Raw genomic sequence first — 21610 nt, 5'->3', positions numbered from 1 at the left:
GGGTGAGGTGCTGAAGATCGGACAAATGTTACGCTGAAGCTCAATGTGTGTCTGGTTCACGTCGTTCACATCATTACAACGGGGCTGCGAGCCGCATCGTTTTTGCAGTCTACAAGAGATCCATCTCGTGGATGGGATCAAGGAGAGGAGGCTCTGAGGGATTGATCCCCCAGCGTTTATCAAGCGGAGTCGCTGACGACACGTCGTTCATCGACTGGCTCGAGCGATTAGCCAATGCAGAACAGCATCGAGGTTCGTCTCCTCTTTAGCGCTGATCCCATAGCAGCTCACTTCGCGATGAGTGATGGATTTCAGGTCCATCTCGTGGATCAGATCGTCGACCGACAGCTTCTCTGGAAGGTCGGACTTGTTCCCAAGAACCAACAGTGGGATCCCATTAAGCGTCTCTTTGTTCATCAGCTCGTGCAACTCCTCTTTGGCTACGGGTAAGGCAGCCCGATCTGCTGCATCCACAATGTACCTGGTCGAGCGATTAGCGCTGCCAGGGTACCAAGACATAGTCCAGACAAACTTGAACACTTACACGATCGCATTCACTCCACGACAGTATCGCTCCCACATCGGTCGAAACCGTGGCTGTCCACCTAGATCCCAGCTGGATGGACATTAGATACATCGCGCACAGGCATCTCGCAGCTCCATACTGGGGCACCATACCATTTGAGAGTCACATGTCCCTTCTGAACTCGTTTCGTGTTGAACCCGATCGTGGGAATAGAACTGAAATGGGATTTAGCCAGATAATCCAGTGTCGCTCTGTCAGGCCAGGCCCTACAGGATGGAAACTTACTCTACAGTGAACTCGCCGCCCTATACTGCGGGATTAGCGCCGAGGACCGATAACACGGGAAGATGCGTTCAGTCGCCGTGGGGGAAAGGCATACCGCAAGCACACGTAACAACGAAGACTTTCCTGCATTCTGAAGACCAATCATGGTCACATCCATCTCCGTCGCCCTGCGGGTGCGAATATATCATAATGGCACTTAGCAAATCGAATGATTCCTTATCTGCGGGGACGGGCCGAAGAGAGGGGACCATTCCCGGAGAAAAAGCGATTACTTATTGGGACGGCGGCCCACTTACCAGAACATCCTCAGGAGCCAGTCATAGATCGTGCGAAAGATACCCGCCATGTTGATTATCGAAAGGGTTTGCGCCTTGTGTCGTTTGCGCGATCAGAGCAACGAGGGTGACGGGATAGTTTAAGTAGGGGGAAGGCTTGACTTGGTGGAAGCAGGTCGAAAGGGCGCGCGCGCACTGCTTGTCTCGGCTGGTGGGCGATCGACGACGGGTGGGAGAAATATATCGACACTTCCTGGGCAGAGGGATTTTGTAAGGTTAAGTGGGGGTGGAGTGGATTGCTGAAAAGGGAGAGCAACAGAGCCTTCTCTTTCCCGGGCAGGGAAAAGCAGAGGATTAGATGTGGGTTGTAGTGTTGGATGGAAAGATGCGAAGTGTGGAAAATAGTAGGTGGTAGTAACCGGTGTGCTGGGAAATAATGGGCGGGTGGATTCGAAAAAAGATGCGGCGGTCGTAGCAAGTTTCCCACGTCCGAGCAGCAGCTGAGCAGGAAAAGAAGGTGAGAGGGTGAGGTCGAAGCGGCGCGAAAAAAGAAGGGCGGCAATTTCCCCAGGGTCGGGTTGGTTGTTCCCTAATCCCCAGTGATGGCAGCAGCCAGAAAAGAATATTTCTTCTTCTGATGTCTCTTCGCTTTGCGGTGAAACTAAAGCTGGTCCGATCTATGGGCACGCATGACCGTTCGCTTTTGCGCCGCCGCGCGCTGGAGGGGAGCGCCTAGTAGTCTAGTCCTGCCCGGTCCCTGTCAGTGATTTTTTTGGCTGGGTTTGGTTGTCTGTGTCCGGACTCAGCATCCAGTAATTAACTAACTAACTAATTAGACTAGCTACTCGGAGTAGTTAGTTTAATGCCCAGGTCCCGTGTCAATCACTCGTATATTCCGGGAATCTGTAAAGAGGGATCAAAAGGACCAATTAGTCACGGTTAGTTGCTCACTGGAGTGGGAACCGGTGGCTCTCAGTCGCACGAGGAACTGGAAATCATTAATTATCGACAAACCGGGAAATGGGGAGACAGTCCCCGAGCAGCAATGATGATATTATTAACAGCTGCGCTTTCAAGTGGGAGCCAATAGTCGCGGCTTAGCCCAGGTAATCTGTCGCCGGCGGATTGATACTAGTAACTACCGGACTAGTTCGTAGTATCTCCAATTGTCGGCCTCCCTGTCGACCCGCCTTATCACCAAATATTAATTATCTTCCTCCCCGGAAGAGTTAATGCGCGCGGTCAATAAGGTAGTAGTAGTCCAGGATAATAATGGAAGTTTGGAAACTACGTATCCACACTTGAGAACAGACAGATTTTTCTCCGATAAATCAGTTAGTTAGTTAGTAGTTACATTACTGAGTGATTAATTGAGTTAAGCTGGGACTGACGCATTCCGGGTTTGCCTTGTTGCCTAAGGCGGTTCTTCCCTGTCCCGTGCGTCTGTCCCGTGACGTATGCATAGATTATGTAATTGACTCTGTCTGCTATTATATGCCTCAGGCATATATTGCACTATCTCCACGTGATGATATCTGTCCGCCGGATCCACCTCGAAAAATTTCCCCGTCGAGCGACGACGAGGTTCGTTGCTCTCCAGACCAGCACTCCGGCTCTTTGTGCGAGTCGCATCTCCTCTCCTCTACCTCCCTCGTGGCTCTCGCGATCCCTTATACCAAGGGAATGAGCATTGGGCCCGCTTAATAGCACCTATCTTCACCCCGGTGCTTCGGAAACTACGGATACGGAAGTTCGATCGAACTTTTCCCGCCTCATTCGACCTCCCGGCCACGACGGCTTGAGATACTTCACCATGGCCCCCGCGGCGACAGACACGAACTGGTCGGTCAATTACGACGTCCTGAGACGGGAGAAGCTTTTCCGCAACCCTCCCAAGGACCAGACCGCATACCCGGCCTTGGCGGCTGCCATCCGGCCGCATGTTGATTCTTTCAATGCGCTCTTCGACGGCCCCAAGACGCTGGAGGCGGCCTTGAAGGATATTGGCACCAAGACCTTCATCGACGGTGAAGCTGAGACTCCCGAACAAAAGAAGGCGCGGCTGGCAGAGGGGCGCAAGGCGCCCAAGCGGAACAAGCTGCATGTCCGCGTCAGCGAGGTTTTCCTCGAGAAGCCGGCCCTGCCTCCGTCGAACAAGTTCACTTCCCGCAACCGCAACATCTACCCCTCGGAATGCAGAGAACGCCATGCGACGTACCGTGGAAAGCTCCGCGCCAGACTTGAATGGCGCGTCAACAATGGCGATTGGATGGAGTCGGTCAGAGAATTGGGTCAGGTTCCCATCATGTTGAGGGTGAGTGCGATCACAATAGCAGTTGGATCGAGTATGCAGAGAAGAGTTTTCTTGTCTAACATTGCGTGATTTCCCAGACCAACCGCTGCCATCTGGAAAAGGCCACGCCTAATGAACTTGTTGAGCACAAGGAAGAGTCGGAGGAATTGGGTGGTTATTTCATTGTCAACGGTAATGAGAAGCTCATTCGAATGTTGGTTGTTGGAAAGCGCAACTACCCCATGGCGATTATTCGTGGTTCTTTCGTTCGCCGTGGACACACTTACACCAAGTATGGTGTTCAAATACGTTCGGTGCGGCCCGATCAGACGTCGCAGACCAACGTCCTTCACTACCTTACCGACGGTAACCTGACTTTCCGTTTCTCGTGGCGCAAGGCCGAGTATCTCGTCCCGGTGATGATGATCCTCAAGGCCTTGGTGGAGACGAACGACCGCGAAATCTTCGAGGGCATCGTTGGCAGCGCTTCTTCCGAGGGAATCAAGAACACCTTCGTGACTGACCGTGTCGAGCTGCTTCTGCGGGTTTACAAGGCATACAACACACACAGTCGCGCTGCTTGCCGGGCCTACCTCGGAGAGAAGTTCAGACCCGTCCTCGGTGTGCCTGCAGACATGTCCAACGAGGATGCTGGTACCGAGTTCCTCCGCAAGGTCGTTCTGCCTCACCTTGGGAATCAGAACGTCACCGAGAACCAGGACTACGACAAGTTCAAGATGCTCCTGTTCATGATCCGAAAGCTCTATGCTCTGGTTGCTGGCGACTGCGCTCCTGACAACCCGGATGCTGTTTCCAACCAGGAGATCCTGCTTGGTGGATTCCTCTACGGAATGATCTTGAAGGAAAGACTCGAGGAATGGGTGAGGTCCTTCCAGCCAATTCTCAGGGATTGGTCCAACCGCAATGCCGGCGCCACGTTCACCGATCCGGCCTTTGAAAGGGATTTCCTGGCCAAGGTCGTCAAGCGCTCGAACGAGAACATCGGTGGTGCACTGGAGTACTTCCTGTCTACGGGTAACCTCGTCAGTCCTACTGGTCTCGACTTGCAGCAACCGTCCGGTTACACGGTCATGGCGGAAAAGATCAACTTCTACCGTTTCATCAGTCACTTCCGCATGATTCACAGAGGTAGTTTCTTCGCCCAGCTGAAGACGACAACCGTCCGTAAGCTGCTTCCCGAGAGTTGGGGTTTCTTCTGCCCTGTACACACTCCTGATGGTTCGCCATGTGGTCTGCTTAACCATCTTGCGCACAAGTGCTTGATTGCAACTAGCGACGTGGACACCACTCACATCCCCAAGGCGCTGGTTCAGCTTGGTGTGCGCTCCGACTCGTCTGTCTCTGTGACCGAAAGCGTCACCGTCCAGCTTGATGGTAGAATCATCGGTTACTGCTCACCGAAACAGGCTTCTGCGATCGCGAACACCCTGCGACGCTGGAAGGTCATGGGCTCTGACAAGATCCCGCGCGAGCTGGAAATTGGCTACATTCCCAACACCAACGGTGGTCAGTACCCTGGTATCTACATGTTCTCGCAAGCCGCCAGAATGTACCGCCCCGTCAAGCACCTTGGACTCGACAAGCTGGACTACGTTGGTCCCTTCGAGCAGCCTTTCATGGAAATTGCATGCTTGCCTCAGGATCTCATCTCCGGCGTGTCGACGCACATCGAGTTCACCCCTACCAACATCCTCTCTATCGTCGCCAACATGACACCTTTCTCCGACCAGAACCAGTCGCCTCGTAACATGTACCAGTGCCAGATGAGCAAGCAAACGATGGGTACACCCGGTACCGCCATCCAATATCGTACGGACAACAAGCTTTACCGTCTGCAGACGGGTCAAACGCCCATTGTTCGCCCCCCTCTCTACAACGCGTATGGTCTGGACAACTTCCCCAACGGAACCAACGCCGTTGTTGCTATTATCTCCTACACCGGTTACGACATGGACGACGCTATGATTATCAACAAATCCTCCCACGAGCGTGGCTTCGGTTACGGTACGATCTACAAGACCAAGATCCACTCCCTCGACGAGAAGGACTCTCGCCGCGGCAAGTCCAGACGCGAGGTTACCAAGCTCTTCGGTTTCGCCCCTGGAGGCGAGATTCGCGCCGACTGGCGTGCTACTTTGGACGAAGACGGTCTCCCGCACATCGGTGCCCGCGTGAAGGAGGGCAGTCTCGTCGCCGCCTGGCACACCGTGCGCTATGATGCCGCCTCCGACTCCTACGTCAACGTTGACGGAATTACCCACTTCGTCAAGTACAAGGACGCCGAAGAAGGATACATCGACAGCGTGCGCATCCTGGGAGCGGAATCCGGAGTCGAGCCCGGCCAGGCTCTCAGCGTCAAGTACCGCATTCCCCGTAAGCCCATCATCGGTGACAAATTCTCGTCTCGTCACGGTCAAAAGGGTGTTTGCTCTCAGCTCTGGCCCGCCGTGGACATGCCTTTCTCCGAGAGTGGTATCCAGCCCGATCTGATCATCAACCCTCACGCTTTCCCCTCTCGTAAGCCAGCCTCCCTCCTCCCCTATCCAAGCCTCCCCAAACTCATCCCCACTAACCGTCACCAGGAATGACCATCGCCCAAATGATCGAATCCATGGCCGGCAAAGCCGGTGCCCTGCACGGCCATCCCCAGGACTCCACGCCCTTCCAATTCTCCGAAGAAAACACCGCGGCCGACTACTTCGGCCACCAGCTCCGCAAAGCCGGCTACAACTACTTCGGTAACGAGCCCCTATACAGCGGCATCACAGGCAAGGAATTCGCAGCGGACATCTTCATCGGTGTCGTCCACTACCAACGTCTCCGTCACATGGTGAACGACAAGTTCCAAGTGCGTACTACCGGTCCCGTCAACCAACTGACCGGCCAACCCGTCAAGGGTCGTGCCAAGGGAGGTGGTATCCGAGTCGGAGAAATGGAGCGCGATTCCCTCATCGCCCACGGCGCCGCCCACATCCTCCAGGACCGTCTCATGAACTGCTCCGATGCTACCCGCTCCTGGATCTGTCGCGACTGCGGCTCCTTCCTCTCCACCCAGGTGGCTGTGTCCTCTGCTGGATCAAGCAAGGCTCGTATTGCCGCTGCGAAGGCCGCTTCGAACCAGCATTCCGGTGCGAACGCTATTAGCGGAGCGCCGAGTATTGTTCGTTGTCGCCGTTGTGCTAGGGAGGCTGTCTTTGAGGATTCCCGCGCGGATGTCTGGGAGGATGGTGATGGTCGTCGCTATGTTGGTGGTGATAATGTTACTGTTGTGGCGGTGCCCGGTGTCTTGAGGTACTTGGATGTTGAGTTGGCGGCTATGGGTATTCGTATGAAGTTCTGGGTGGATAATTAGGGTGCATATATTTATTATTATTTTTATCTGTGTGGGGGGATGATGATATAAAAAGCAAACCTTCTTTTTGTTCGTTGTTAGATTGGGGGCGCATTTTCAGCACTGCTTTCTTTTGCTATAAAGTTGCTTGTTGTTTGGCTTCTTGGGGATGTATGTATGTTATGTATGCATTATGTATTTATTTTTCTTATTTCTTATAACTATGATCATTTCATCTAGTTCTTATGGTTCGTTTCTGTTACTATAGATTGTAGGGGCTGTGTGGTTGCATGATTCGCATTGTCTTCGGCAGTACCAACCTCTCAGTACTTCTGGCATGATTACAAGACGACTACTCTTATAATTACTGTATCAAGGAGCATCACATAATAAATATCTTAGGCCTAAAATAAGAGTATCATATCCACCATACAGAACCCATCAGCACTTCCCGCGCTTACAACTCCGACGTGACATTCGAGAACTCGCCCTTCTCCAGCTTCGTCTTCCAGAATATCGGGTTCATGTCGTTGAAGCCGTGGTGCACCCATCCCTCTTCCTTGACATGGTACAGGTTGATGAAACCACCAGAGTACGCGTCACGGTGCATGGCAGCAAGGATACTTCTGCGGCCGAGCTCGAGGGCCTCCTCCTCAGTCAAGTCATAGTGGTAGTTGGCGTCAAGCACACCATATGCGAAGGTCTGACCGGATCCGACACAGAACAGGTTCCCGGGGAGTCGGGTGCCGTCGGAGTCGATGTAGTAGAGAGCGGGTCCTTCTTGGGGCGTCATCTATTGTCGTGAGTTAGATTGGGCATCGATGCATAATGGTTATAGGAAGGGTTCTCGTACTCCTGCTAACATCGTTCCCATGCTCAGACCCATTCCCTTGTAGGCATATGTCAAGTTGGCGAGAATCTTCGACGCAGCGGCGACAGTGATACGGCGCTTGTGACGGATTTCTGTCTTAATGTTAATGATGTCTTGGAAACAGTGGATGATTGAACTTGCCGTGAAGTGTGCATTGCTGGCTCAGATATCTCAACCAGTATTGGCAGTCCTATAACCGGTCGTCAGCTGTTCATCCTAGATCATGATTCTAGCACAGAGCGCGCATTGCTCCACACGGATAGCACATACCGCAGCACCTCCGGCCATGGTGCCCAAAAGGCCGGGAGTGGGCTCATTTGACGGCTTGTCCTCCCCGCGGCTCAACCGCGAAACGGGAATAACCTTCTTGACTGTCTGACTCGCAATCCAGTTTCCAGCAGTAGCTCTCGAATCCGTAGCGACGATCTAGGAGAATAATGGTCAGTGCGAGACGTGGCGGAGGCAGTGATGACGGCATACAATTCCGCCCTGGAATCGGAACGCCAGTGTCGTCGTTCCGTGGGCAAGTTTGATGGGGCAGCTGGGATTCGAGTGGTCATCGGTCATGGCACGAAGGAAGGCTCTAGACTGGAGATACAGAAAGATGTCAGCCACTGGTTCCGCGATTGGTAAGAAGCATGTAGGAGTGTCGGTCCGGTGTCCAGCCCAATCTTAGGCAGCTGTAACTTTTCCACAGCCTGACCCCCAGACAAGCAACACCGCAAGGAGTATATCTCACGTTATCAACAGGAGGCAGGTTGAACTTCAGAGAGAGCGGAGGAAGGCTCTCTGTGAGGTCCCGCTGCTCTTGCTCTGAGTAGAACTCATTCTGATGCGGCGGGCGGGAGTATTGAGCGACCAATTTATCCATGTTGTGCAATGTGTGTTGGTAAATTCAAGGAAGCAACGAGGAGATATATTCTGGAGGATGATGTTGGGTGCGAGGGAGAAGATGGAAGAGGGAGATGGCGATGGCGGGTGCAGCTCGGAGCTCTGAGATGATGCTTTGGAGCTCCCAAGCCGGCGTCCGCGTCACGCTGGCCGCCTGGATCACGTGATGACCCTCCACCAATTGTCTAGTTACTATGTAGTTCCTTTGCATTTAACTTTATATTTGCTCAACTAGTTACAATAACAGCCACCCTGCTGACGGTATTGTGTCAGGGCTCGCAGTTTTAGAGCGGCTATACATATAAGCCAGATACTGTACGTACTAGAACTACAATTACAGATAACGAGCACAGCTAGAAACCAATACACTACCCCAAGTCCTCAGCTCAGATGGGGACTGCCACAGGATGAGCCTGCACCGGGACCGGGCTGATTATTTGCGGAGCTTCGGAGCCTCGTGAGGTGTATGAGAGGCGTGGATCTGGTGCTCGTCGCACTTCCTCTTCCTCCTCTGTTTTCAGAGTTTCCTCCCGGACAGATCCATCTGCCACCTGATCTCGGCCTGTCTGGCTGGAGTATATGTCCTGTGCAGCAGTAGGAGTGATCTGCTCCTCAACAGCGGAGACTGATGGCCCTTCTGTGCCACCGGTGGCATACCGCTCATCGGCAGCGCTGGTAAAGACCTGTCCTAGAGGACGACCAGGGTATCGCTCCTCGCCAGCACTGGCGGCGACCGGCTCTTGAGCACGGCTGCTATATTGCTCTTCAGTGACACCGGTGGCGCTCTGCTCCTGAGAACGGCCAGCATATTCTTCTGTGGCACTTCGATCCACATACTCCTCCGGCGCGACTCCTTCGACATATCGCGCACTGCCTCCATTGGCATAGGCCCCTGTGGTACCGTTAGTATACTGCTCCCGGCCAGTTCCATTGGCTTGTCGCTCCGCAGCGTTCCCATTGACATATCTTTCCTGGCCAGCGCCATTGGCATAGCGTTCCTGGCCGGTGCCGTTGACATATCGTTCTTGGCCAGAGCCATTAACGTATCGCTCCTGGCCAGTGCCATTGGCATATTGCTCTACACCAGTGCCATTTGTATATCTCTCATGACCAGCGCCATTGACGTAAGAAGCTTCCGCAGAACCATTGACGTCCCGCACAGAGTCCGAGACCGCTGTGTCAGCCGCATAGGATGCGCGACCATTGGTAGCTCTACGGGCGGCAGTTGGCAAAAGGGTACTGTCCGGGAGCTCCCCTGCCGCACTCTGGATAGGCACGGTGGTACTCTCCCAAGAACGGAGATCATTCTCGGCCTCCTCGAGGATTTGTCTCGTAGAAGATGTGCGATCGTACTCGCGTGGGGAGTCACCAGGAACGACAGGGGTGTCGTCCAGTTGTTCCAAAACGCGACGCGCATGGCGAGCAAGCAAGATCTGTTTCTCGTTTCGTTCAATGACCGCAGCAGTGTGGATGTCCAATGCCTCCTTAAGCTTCGACCTGGTCTAAACTCGAACTTTAGCTTCCGCAATCTTGCATGCTGCATTGATCTCAATACTTACCACATTAGTCAACTGCGCCTCAGCAACGAGACTTTGAGCCTCCGCTCTGACTAGCTCCTGTTCCAAGGTATCGATCTTATGGCTATGTGGCTCCTTCCACTTGAGTCTCTGGATTTCATCTGCGATCTTAGCCCGATGGTCGCGGGACGGCTGGACCGAGTTCTCCGTGTCACGGATCTGCTTCAGCACGATGCGGTATTCCTCGAGATACTGAGCGAATGTATCCTCCTGTTCGCCAATCTCGGCCATCAGAACAGCAAACTTGTCGGTGATATCGGCGACAGCATCGTCTTCAGTCCATTCACCCCATTCGGACAGCTGGGATGCAATAGACACGCGCTCGCGACTAGCCTTCTCATGAGCACCAATCGCAGCATTCTCGTTCTTAATGACCTGGTTCAGCTTCTTGCTTAGCTCGGGCTGCTGAAAGCCGCGCAGCGTAGAGAAGCGGAACCGAGGACGAGCAGTCAATGAGCTTCTCCTTCTGTGGGAGAGGTTGCGATTCCTAAGCTCGTCAGTATCACAATATAATGTGCCTGTAGAGACGGGAGCGATATACATGATTGCGAACTAACTAGGATATCCACGGTGCCAACTCTCACAATTCAATGTAACACAATGTAGTTTAAAACAGGTACGACGAGCTAACAATAATAGAGAAAGGATTGCACCTTCCTCGAATGATACTTCTTCTGGAACGGACGGATGGCAGATCCTATCCGGTGATCGACAATTAGTTGCAGTAGTTATACCAATCAACCCACGATCGGTTCATTGATAGATCAATTCTGTGGGGCACGAGGGATAAATGGCATTGATCAATGGTTTAATTATTTCTTGCATCTGAACAAAAAAAGGCCCTCTGGACAAAGACCGTGACGTCATGCGGAGGACACGGATGGGCATTGAGGTCATCGGCCGGTTGCAGTACAGCCCAGCCATGACGCATCGCGATGGTTCCATGGGAAGGGGGAAGTTAGTTGCTCGTTGAACTCTATACAGTAGACGTGAAGTATAACGAGTATCTCATAGTGCATAGAGCGACGGGACTGCCCCAAGAGGAAGCCAAGCAAGAGTCATGATATCTGAGTAAATGAACCGCATATGCAAAACGAATCTATATACTTGAATCAAAATACCATGAACACCACCATGCCAACCCCATCCTAGATCTACTATCGAGCCCGAATATACTCAACCCTCACCTTCCTCCTCCTATCCTCCTCCACCCTATCCACCTCTTCATCCACTTCCTCATCCTCAACTACCTCCTTCCACCTCCCCCGTTCCCTAATAATTGTAGCACCACCACCACTAGGCCTCCTCCATCCCCCTCTCTCCCTCATAACCACCCACTCCTCCGCCCTCTCCCGGTCCTCAGGCTCAGGCTCAGGCTCAAAAACCCCCACACACTCCACCTCCTCCGCCTCCACATCCGGCAACCGACAATACTCCCTCTCCCTCTCCCTCTCTCTGACATCAATCACCACCGGCGGAGGCGGGGGCGGTAATCTCGGCCGCGGCCACGGCCTCGCAATCCTGACAGGCCTCGCCGGCGGAAGCGGGATGAACGTCTCCTCGACATCTCGAACCTTACTCCGACTCGTTCGGTAAGTATCTCGCTCCCGCTCTCGAAGAGCAGGTGGAGGCGGAGGCTTGCGAGACGGTTGTGGGGGGTGGTAGCTTCGCGGTGGGGGGCGGATGGAGATGGAGGTCGTAGTGGAACTGGAGCTGGTGGTGTCGCTGCAGGTGCTGCATGAGCTGTTGGATCTTCGTCGTCTGCGGAAGTGGTGATGGTGGCTACTATGGTGGTGGTGATGACGATCGTGGAATCGTGGTGGTGGTGAGGGAGAGGAGGATCGCGAGGAAGAGTCGAGGTTTAGATTGAGGAGTTTGGGGAGGGAGAGGGAGTCGGAGAGGGGTGGGAGGCACATTCTTCTCTTTCGTCTTCTGGTTCTTTGGGTTTATAGTGTGGGATTTGGGTGGAGAAGTGTCGGTTGAGTGTATAGTATGTATAGTATAGCTGGTAGGATATCGATAGGCCTAGTTTTCGAGGAACTGTATATTTTGACCAGTAGGTATCATTGTTGTATGTAACAGAGAGTAAAGTCATTCCAAAAAGAGAGCAAAAGAGAAAGACTCGGAGGGAGATACCCATGTTTTCTATATACATTGTACATTTGATAGCCATGCGGGAATCACTTGACCGGCGTAACCTGTCATGCGGATGGTCGGGCCCGGTGATAGCGTCACTTAGGCGGATGATATGAGGGTTATTGGGTATCGGGTGGGCGCATCTTATCTGCGATAGTGCTAGTTTCTACATGAACTATTGTCATGGGTGCAGCGAGGTTTTTGGAATGGTTACGGAGACAGAGATAAAGATGGGGATGAAGGTGGAGGGAGTGGAAGTGGAAGTGGGATAAGTATGGGTTAGGACAATGTACATGATGTTGCTAAGTTGGTCTGGTGACTTCTCCATCGGCTTTACATAGTCGGTACAAGCCTTGTTCTGAGCTACGACCTAGTCAAGGCGCAGAATCAGCTTGGACGTGCAGATGGCTACTCCTCATACCTCCGAGATCGGACACCTCCACCTACTCTAGTATCCAAGGATTAAAAATGCTGCTTAACAGCTAATGGAGCAATCTCATTCACAACCCCTCCTCTACACGGAAAGGGCTCAAGCAAAGCAAACCCAGCGCCAATTATTGGTTACAAGAGCACCGCAAACACCGTGTCCCCACCCCAAGGAATTCCGAAACCCAGCGATCAGCAATCCTAAGCCATATCGTCCGCATCGTGGTGATGGGTGTTCTCATTATCCGATGCGTGGAATGCATCGCCGAACGCCGAGTTCTCCAGGTCCGGGAGGTCCAACCCTTCGTTCTGCTCGGTGTATGCTGCAAGCGCATCACCTGCGCTATCCATATTCGTGAAATCGAAGTTGGCCCCGTCCAGCGCAGAATCTCCGGCACTCCCTCCGTTTCCAGGTGTCAGGCCTTGGATGCCACTACCCGGGGTGCTGATGCCCGGTAGGGAGCTATCACCGCCGGCAGGCTGATCCTTCTTCTCGTCGTTGACCATCACCCAGTCGCCTGTTTCCCCAGCCGCCGTGCTCGTCGCCTGTCCGTCGCCCATATCCATGTCGATATCGAGAGACGTACCCTGCTGCGTAGCGTCGGCGGTGGGCTGTGGCTGCGGTGGCACGGGTACGCCTCCAGAAGGTACACTGGTTGTGGGAGGAACGGCGGGCGCGGCTGCTGGTGCTGCTGGCTCCTGGGTGGTGGATGCAGCAGGAACGGCCCCAGCGGCAGATGGAGAGCCCAGTTGGTCAAGGAAGTGGCTGTCGGCGTTCTCCATATCAATGTCACCTTCCGTTTGGGGTTCGGGTTTTTGCTCAGGCTCGATCTTTTCCAGCAGACCACCTTTCTGCACGCAGGAGATCTTGGGCTCCGGTACGATCTGCCGTTGCCACGATTTCTCCACCTCCCGTACGATGTCGTCAACCTTGTACTTGGCCGGATTCTCTACTTGAGGAGCCTGTGAGTCATCTTCTTCCGAAGGCATCACAACACGACCTTCCAATCTCCATGTCTCTGTGCCAGTCTCTGCAGGGTCTGTTGCGGCTTCCCGGAGCCGGAGTTCTGCGTCCTTCAGTAGCGACGTGCGGTTAAACTTCTCCATACGACGCGCATGGCGCTTCTTCAGCTTTTCAATCTCAGCTGTCATGTCAGCGACCTTCTTAGCGACACGGTCAGCGAATTCCTCTGCCTTAGCAGGCTCCATCTTCTCTGCGGCTTGACTTGACGCGTTGGCATCCTTCGTCTCTCCATTGGCAGGTCCAACGGGTGCGTCGAAGAATCCCGCCGTCAACGACTCCAGCTCTCCTTTCCGGCCCAGGCCCAATGAGACCGGGGTGATCTGGTTGATAGCGTAGGGCGAGGCGAAGATCTCCTCCATCCACTCGTGGTGTTGCTGGTATCTCATCTTGCTGATCTCGCGCGGAGTAAGCAAATCCATAGCATCCCCAGTCGAAACGTCTTCATCTTCAAGGGCAAAGTCGGCTGTGGCAGCGTTGACTGCAGCAGACGAAGCGCGATGCCCGCGCGCGGCCTTGGCGGGTGTGGCAGCGGCCGGAGGCGGCACACCCGGGCCTGGCGGGGGGTAGAACTGCTGGCGTCCTACCATGGCACTCGGGTATGCGCCAGGCACCTGAGGGAAGCCTTGCGGAGCCATCTGCGGAGGGAAGTTGATGGCTGGCCAGTTGTTGCGATCGTGTAGCATGAAGTCCTTGCGCGCGAGTTGGCCTTGGCTCTGGAGGAACCGCCGTTGAGCCAGCATGTTCTGGACTGGAGGCATGACGGGGATTCGGTTCGCGGGGATGTGGTCGGTGGGAGGACCTCTCGAGTAGTGAACAATCCACAAGGAAGGGTCCGGCGGAGGAACGTTCGGGTTAGGGACCTTCGACGGCAGAAGTCGGTAACGTCTGCGGCAGTGGATAGCCAGGGTCTCGTTTGGTGGGTGATAACCACTGCGATGCAGCCACATCTCCACCAGCTGGAGTATTCCGTGTCAGCCATCAGCGCGTCAACGTAGGAGAGAGGGTCAGGATGCGCATACGTAGCCGCGAGCTTCGAAGGTGAACGCTTGTTCGACGTCGGCCCAGACATAACCGTCGCTAGCAAAGTTGGTTCCCAGCTGGTTCAATGGCTGCCAGGTGAGCATGACAGAACCGTCCTGCGGGCCATCAAGGAACGTCCAATGCATCGGTTGCGCCTCCCGGACGATCTTGGGCGCGGAGAGGAGGTATTCGACGACGGTGTCGGTGGGCATCATATGCATAAGGGGATAACGGTGCCGCGACACCAGATGCATGTGCGGCAGCTAATGAGCGTGTGAAAGCGCCGCTGGTTAGCAATCGGACATTCTAACTATGCAGCAGCACGTCTCAGCTGGATGACCTACCAACTGCGCGGGAACACGGCTCGCTGGGTCGTCCATGGTGATTAGAGACCGTGAAAGGACTAGGGAAGATGGGTATCAAGGTGGTCGCCTAGCACGCGGGATGTTTAGCGGATGGGAACTTCGAAGCGCATCCGGTGATGAAGATGGCCGACAAGCGACAATCGAGCGCAGACTGGTGGACGGAGAGCAGCGAAGGCCAACGCGACGCGGAAATTTGAGGTTCCTGGCCGATTCCCGACATGGCCCCTGCGGGTAACGGGAGAGACCCATCATGCAGATTACCTGCCTGAAGCACCAGGCTGCCATAGCTCCCGATTGAGACGAGATCCCGGCTGGCCAGAGATCGTCGGAAAAGCCCACATTAATCCTTTCCCCAAGCGTGCAATTCGTGCATCCGAGTCTCCATCCCCGCAATGTTGGGGTCTTATGGTTTTAGCCGCCCCCCCAGACTAGTTAACTAACTAGATCATCCTACGTGGAGTGAGTCAATGAGTTGACCCATCGTCAAGGGAACCTGATGTCCTGCTTCATCTTTCTAACCGATCCAGCATTCTTGCAGTGTTTCGCACACAAACTGCCGTGATGTCCATGCGAGGGAACCATGCAGTATAGTCGGCAAGGGTCATCCAACGACTCATATTGAAACATCCAGCCGCTCCTTCTTCTTCGTCGCCCAATGCCTTTGCGACCTTCCCAACCAAGCCTTTTCGCAAAACTCGGTTGGATTGGACCCAAGCTTTGACCCGCCACCCACCGCGCAGTGATGATTTCTCTCCGCACTCGTCATGATTGGGTCCTTCAGAGTGTGTCATTGACCCGAGCCCATGCGTCTCCCCTTCGGCTTTTTCATGCACTTGGAGTGTAGCCCTCCTATAGTGCCGTTCGGCTTTGAGCAAGCGATGGCATTATCCCTGGAAAGGCAATTGTCTCGTCCGATCTATCCAGTAGTTCTCTCCCGCTCCACTCCCACCCCTGCTTAACGTCACTATCCCTCACCTGCGGGGCGTGGAGAGGAGAGAACACATTCGCGTAATCGTGGCTCCCAATTCAAACAGGTCTTATTGGTGACAGACCACGCGAAGCACCCCTCTTGCATCGCGCTGATGCTATAAATCTTGCTGCCGCCCTCATTCTCCTGCATTCTGTCCTTGTTCGGTCCGAGTTCTGCATCTGTACTTCTTACTTCTTCTTTCCGTTTAGTGAGTCATGGGTTTCTTTGGCAAGAGGGAAGCTCCCGGTGACACTACGGGCCATGTCGATGCCATCATTGAGGCTCCGGGGCCTGATCCAGAAAAGCAACAAGTCGCTCATGATGAGGACTTTCACACGGCGCTTCCTCAGATCCCTCAGGCCGCACCTACCATTGATCCCGCAGTTGAAGCGCGCTTGTTGAGAAAATTGGACTTGAGGGTTCCAACGCTGCTAGGGTTCTTGTGTAAGTTCCAATATTCTTTTCATTCCCGCACTCACACTTTCACCGCTCATCCGACTTCCTCTTATCCTGCCCTTATCACATTTCACCTTTGGTCTTTCTCGGAGCATATCTAATATGATGTGTACGTGCAGATCTTCTTTCCCTTCTGGATAGAAGCAATATCGGGTACGTTTTTTCAACCTTTGCATATCATCTGTGACCTGTCGCCTAACATCGTGCCAGAAATGCCAAAATCGCGGGAATGGAAGAGGACTTACACCTCACGGGAAATCGCTATACATGGCTCCTAACTATCTTCTATATTTCCTACACCCTGTTCGAGTTTTTGGCTCTAATGTGGAAGATAATGCCACCTCATAGGTGGGCAGCTATCACAGTAATGACCTGGTATGTACAGACCCATAGCATTAAGATGCCCCGCTCGGTATTTCTGACTGACGCAGGGGCATTGTTGCGACCTGCCAAGCCGCAGCACAGAACTGGGGCGGGATGATGGCTTTGCGTTTCCTGCTCGGCATGTCCGAAGCAGCATTTGGACCCGGGTCACCCTATCTGCTTTCCTTCTTTTATCGTCGTCAAGAGCTCGGCCTCCGCTGCGGTTTGTTCTTGTCAGCTGCGCCTCTAGCCAATACATTTGCAGGCGCTCTTGCATATGGTATCACCTCCGGTCATGCAAAGATCGCCAATTGGCGCTTGCTTTTTCTGGTTGAAGGCAGCCCGTCGCTTGTGGCAGCCTTCTTAGCATGGTTCTACTTGCCTGATCATCCCGCGTCAGCCCGTTTCTTGACCGAAGAAGAGAAAGAGGTGGCACGCGCCCGGTCGCTTCGACGCAGCGGTGAAAGCGAGCGGGTGACCGGCATTAACTGGAAGGAACTGTGGCAGACCTTGCTGGATGCGAAGGCATGGCTTACTGCGGTATGTTATGGTGGCTCTTTCAACCAAGTGGTATGCTGACAATGATGGTATAGTTGATGTACTTCAGTTGCAATGTGAGCTTTTCCTCGCTGCCCGTCTTTCTTCCAACAATTTTGGAGGACATGGGCTTCACCGCGATTAATGCTCAAGGCCTGACGGCACCGCCCTACTTTGCTTCGTTCCTCGTTACGATCGCCACTACCTGGCTGGCCGATCGGCTTCAGCAGCGAGGCTTGGTAATTGCCTTATCGTCGCTCGTTGGTGCGATTGGATATGTGCTGCTTGCGACCTGCACCTCCGTTGGTGTGCGCTACTTTGGAGTGTTCCTGGCAGCAGTGGGGGTCTTTCCTTCGATCGCCAATATCCTCCCATGGGTTCTGAGTATGTACAACACTAGCTATGTATTGATCATATGACTAACATCTGAATGTAGACAACCAAGGCTCAGATACTCGGCGGGGTATGGGTATTGTTATATTGAACATCATCGGGCAATGCGGGCCTTTCTTGGGAACTAATGTCTTCCCAGCGAGTGACGCACCTCGCTATATTCGAGGCCAGTCAATTTGCGCGGCCTTCATGTTCTTCACCGTGATCCTAGCACTGGCTCTACGGACACTGCTTGTTTGGGAAAACCGTCAATTGGACAAGAAGTATGGCACTGCAGCCGAGAGGGCTGCCCAAGCAACCACGAAGGGAGATCTTACTCTAGGAGAGGAGAACTATGGAGCAGATTACCGATACGTGCTGTAATTGCTGGGTGTTTCTGTGCGACGGTGCTGCTATGATGATATGACTTATGATGACGTGATGATGTATTCGGAACAAGGTACATAGAATACAGACTATGATATACACCCCATGCAAGGAAATGTGTTATTATTGTTGAAATGAGCCAGGAGTTGATGTTGTTCAGTACTTGCGCATAGCCAAATCTCATCTCATTCCTCTCTACCACTTACCTTAGTCTTATTACCCCAATATATAAAATGTATTGCTGGAACCCTTAGCTATTGTGCCCAGCTACAACAAGGCGCATGGCTTCAACACGGTTACTAGTAGTTCCCAGCTATTGATGAAAGTCTGAAGGTGCTCTGGATGTGGTTTTAGTTTGCGGAGACTTTTTGGCTGGAAACGCTCCAGATAGCAAGAGTCAAGCCAGGGGTATGAACAATCCCTGTACATCATGCGCTGGAGCGCATGGGGCTTTACTAAGGAGGATGTCGAATGGAGGAGGTCGTTACGACAGCGTCTTGATCTGAATGAAGATGCAAAGAGTTGGTGGATAGATTTGTATCAGTTGCGATATCATCCAGATTTGGATGAAATCGGCCAGGGAGTCCTGGAACGATTGTCTGCGGAGGAATGAGGAGTATACCAGTTTTGTTATAAATTTGATTGTTACCTCGATGTAGTGGAGGCAGAGGAAGGCAAGTTTTGTGTGATCAATCGCAATTTGGATATATTTTTCCCATGGTTTCGTATCAAATGTTGGATTTATTCTGGTACTTATGCTCGTTGCGGGACATTGAATTGTACGAACTAAGTAGACACATGATTTATCTGGTTCATGTGGGCCTGGATATATTCCTCTTGGGACTGGTAACTAGTACTATATGTACTTGGCCTCCTTACCCGCAATTGTATAAAGTACAAATCTACAATATAAAATAGTGAGAGCGCAGAAAAAGTACTACTCAATTAGATAGCCCTTTGATTCCTAGGTCTTTTGTGCCCACTAGTAGTGGTGCCTAATTGGGAAGCACTAGCATGATAATTGGAGGGGTAGTACTAATCCCACGGAAATATATCGACGTCACAACTAGACCTTCCCCCACCGAACTTCAAATCGAACCACAACTTAATTGTCTGCATCGTACTACTGCACTCGAAGGCAAAGGCCATCTTTTTTCTCCCATAATCTTATTCAGTGAGCCAACAGCCATTTTACTACCATCGATCATGTGCATCGCTCAACGACAAGCGCTAATCTGGGCGCACGCTTACCACCCCACCAGCATAGAAATGCCTTGATTAGGCTACTAACTCTCTCAACCATCTGTTGCATATATACCCTTCCACTACATACATACATCCGCAGTAACTGCGTCTCACATCCAAAATGGCGAACGCTTCTACTGCTGAAAGTCGCAATTTCTATGGCATCGTGGACATGGGCAGGTGAGTAGTATACAACCCACCCACAACCATTCCTTTCCCTACCACACGACCACATAACGATAACACCAATCTAACATAAAACCACAGCAATGGCATCCGCTTCTCCATAACAGACACCTCCCCCCACGCCGCGCGCATCATGCCCATCCTCTTCCAAGACCGAGCCGGCATCTCTCTCTACGACGCGCAATTCTCCGGCCCCACGCGGGGCCCAATCCCACCCCACATCACCGAGCAAGTTGTCGACCGACTGGCCCAATTCCAACTCACCTGCGACGATTTCCAAGTCCCCAAGGAGAACATCTACGTCCTGGCTACAGAGGCGACACGAACGGCCCCGAACTCCGAGGAATTCAGAGCGCGAATCAAAGAACGCACCGGGTGGGAAGTCGCTCTCCTCTCGAAGGAAGATGAAGGGCGCATCGGGGCTTTAGGGATCGCGAGCAGCTCTGCCTCCGTGGCAGGCATCGCCATGGACCTCGGTGGCGGAAGCACACAGATTACATGGGTGATGGAGACAGAGGGCACCGTTACGACGAGTCCGAAGGGCTCGTTCAGTTTCCCGTATGGAGCTGCGGCGTTGACGAAACGGTTAGAGGAGGCTCAGAAGCAGGGAAAAGGTGCTGTGAAGGAGCTGAGAAGCGAGATGACGCGGAATTTCCAGGATGCATATCGCCAGCTGGGCGTCCCAGACGCGCTGGTAGAGATGGCTCGCAGTCGAGGCAGATTCGACCTCTATCTCTGCGGCGGCGGGTTCCGCGGCTGGGGATACGTCCTGATGAAGCAGAGCAAAGTCAACCCGTATCCAATCCCCATCATCAACGGATTCCGCGTCAAGAGAGAGGACTTCCACGACACAGTCTCCGTCCTAGACGTCGTCTCCGACACGGACGAGAAGATCTTCGGCGTATCAAAACGCCGCGCCTCCCAGATCCCCGCCGTGGCCGTTCTTGTGAACGTGATCATGGACGCATTACCAGAGATCACTCACATCCAATTCTGTCAAGGCGGCGTTCGCGAAGGATTCCTTTTCAACCGACTACCCAGCGAAGTGCGCGCCCAGGACCCCCTCCTCGCAGCAACGGCACCCTACGCACCCCCCTCAGCAACCGCAATCAAAGACCTCCTCCAGTCCGCACTACCCACCTCACCCTCACCCCTCACCTCAATCCACCCTCCACCATCCTTCACCACGAACCTAATCGCAGCCATAGCCAACCTCCTCTACGCCCACTCCCAAGTCCCCCGCGAATCCCGCTCCGCCGCAGCCCTCCACAGCACAACGACGGGTCTCCTCTCCTCCACGAACTGTCTCTCCCACGTCGAACGAGCCCTCATCGCACTTGTGCTCTGTGAGCGCTGGACCGGGGACCTAGCCCCCATGGACCAGGCGTACCACAAGCAACTGAGTCGGTGTGTCACGGCGCAGGAAGTCTGGTGGGCTCAGTATCTGGGGAGAGTAGCTGTTGTGGTCGGGGATGTGTATCCTGCTGGGAGGGTGGTGGAGGGGCAGTGGCGGATCCAGATTGAGACGGGGTGGGAGGAGATCGTGAAGAAGGGGGAGAGGTGTGATTTGTTGAGGGTGAAGGTGCGGAGGAATGAGGGGGTTACTGCTGTACTAGAGGATGTGTTGCGTGAGAGGACGGAGAAGGTTGAGAAGGTTGGGAAGAGGAAGAATTGGGTGAAGGAGTATGGGGTCAGGGTTGGGGTGAGTATTTGCTAGTTGAGCTTTCGAGCAGTATCTAAGATGTATAGAGGGGTAGCTTGGAGGGGTAGCATGTGAGTTGGATATGGTTATGCCGTAATTTGAGTTGCGTAGGACTTACGGGTCGGTATTAGATAGCTTAGGTATTTTGAGCTATCACTACGAATTACAAGGGGAGATCATTTGGTCTACAGTGCTGCAGTTCTGCTCTTCGTAGGACTACAACAGAGCTGGGTGGGAGGATGCGAGAGCTTATCTCACGTCATCGCTGGGCATCCTCTGAAACGAAGGGAGACGCTCAGACTCAGCCTGTCAACTGATAGCCCGCGCATTCCAAGCCATCAGTGCGAGCCT

General features: G+C 53.4%; 8 protein-coding genes across 8 annotated transcripts; 3 read left to right on the top strand and 5 right to left on the bottom strand.

Annotated features, from left to right (window-relative positions):
• Positions 1-207: 207 nt before the first annotated feature.
• AtWU_06496 (ADP-ribosylation factor-like protein) lies at positions 208-1157 on the bottom strand (the record flags this gene model as incomplete). Its single annotated transcript, XM_035501605.1, has 6 exons — positions 208-481; positions 545-616; positions 679-741; positions 812-831; positions 906-978; positions 1108-1157. The coding sequence occupies 6 exons, from the start codon at positions 1155-1157 to the stop codon at positions 208-210; spliced, it is 552 nt and encodes a 183-aa protein (XP_035357498.1).
• A 1742-nt stretch (positions 1158-2899) lies between these two features.
• AtWU_06495 (DNA-directed RNA polymerase I core subunit RPA135) lies at positions 2900-6752 on the top strand (the record flags this gene model as incomplete). Its single annotated transcript, XM_035501604.1, has 3 exons — positions 2900-3400; positions 3478-5917; positions 5983-6752. The coding sequence occupies 3 exons, from the start codon at positions 2900-2902 to the stop codon at positions 6750-6752; spliced, it is 3711 nt and encodes a 1236-aa protein (XP_035357497.1).
• A 436-nt stretch (positions 6753-7188) lies between these two features.
• On the bottom strand, positions 7189-8473 carry pre2 (proteasome core particle subunit beta 5; the record flags this gene model as incomplete). The annotated part of the gene is made up of 6 exons (XM_035501603.1): positions 7189-7524; positions 7585-7694; positions 7744-7792; positions 7873-8028; positions 8083-8190; positions 8342-8473. The coding sequence occupies 6 exons, from the start codon at positions 8471-8473 to the stop codon at positions 7189-7191; spliced, it is 891 nt and encodes a 296-aa protein (XP_035357496.1).
• A 406-nt stretch (positions 8474-8879) lies between these two features.
• On the bottom strand, positions 8880-10613 carry AtWU_06493 (sphingolipid long chain base-responsive protein; the record flags this gene model as incomplete). The annotated part of the gene is made up of 2 exons (XM_035501602.1): positions 8880-9995; positions 10053-10613. The coding sequence occupies 2 exons, from the start codon at positions 10611-10613 to the stop codon at positions 8880-8882; spliced, it is 1677 nt and encodes a 558-aa protein (XP_035357495.1).
• Positions 10614-11227: 614 nt separating this feature from the next.
• Positions 11228-11986, bottom strand: AtWU_06492 (sphingolipid long chain base-responsive protein; the record flags this gene model as incomplete). Its single annotated transcript, XM_035501601.1, has 1 exon — positions 11228-11986. One exon carries the CDS (start codon positions 11984-11986, stop codon positions 11228-11230), a length of 759 nt encoding a protein of 252 aa, XP_035357494.1.
• Positions 11987-12833: 847 nt separating this feature from the next.
• AtWU_06491 (uncharacterized protein) lies at positions 12834-15056 on the bottom strand (the record flags this gene model as incomplete). The annotated part of the gene is made up of 3 exons (XM_035501600.1): positions 12834-14612; positions 14676-14939; positions 15021-15056. 3 exons carry the CDS (start codon positions 15054-15056, stop codon positions 12834-12836), a joined length of 2079 nt encoding a protein of 692 aa, XP_035357493.1.
• Positions 15057-16226: 1170 nt separating this feature from the next.
• Positions 16227-18123, top strand: AtWU_06490 (putative MFS transporter; the record flags this gene model as incomplete). The annotated part of the gene is made up of 6 exons (XM_035501599.1): positions 16227-16455; positions 16587-16620; positions 16678-16842; positions 16899-17370; positions 17424-17751; positions 17804-18123. The coding sequence occupies 6 exons, from the start codon at positions 16227-16229 to the stop codon at positions 18121-18123; spliced, it is 1548 nt and encodes a 515-aa protein (XP_035357492.1).
• Positions 18124-19492: 1369 nt separating this feature from the next.
• AtWU_06489 (retrograde regulation protein 2) lies at positions 19493-21274 on the top strand (the record flags this gene model as incomplete). Its single annotated transcript, XM_035501598.1, has 2 exons — positions 19493-19551; positions 19639-21274. The coding sequence occupies 2 exons, from the start codon at positions 19493-19495 to the stop codon at positions 21272-21274; spliced, it is 1695 nt and encodes a 564-aa protein (XP_035357491.1).
• Positions 21275-21610: the final 336 nt, after the last annotated feature.

The sequence above is a fragment of the Aspergillus tubingensis genome, assembly GCF_013340325.1.
Source record: "Aspergillus tubingensis WU-2223L DNA, scaffold_8, whole genome shotgun sequence".
NCBI classification, from domain to species: domain Eukaryota; kingdom Fungi; phylum Ascomycota; class Eurotiomycetes; order Eurotiales; family Aspergillaceae; genus Aspergillus; species Aspergillus tubingensis.
This window is presented reverse-complemented; position numbering and strand designations above follow the sequence as displayed.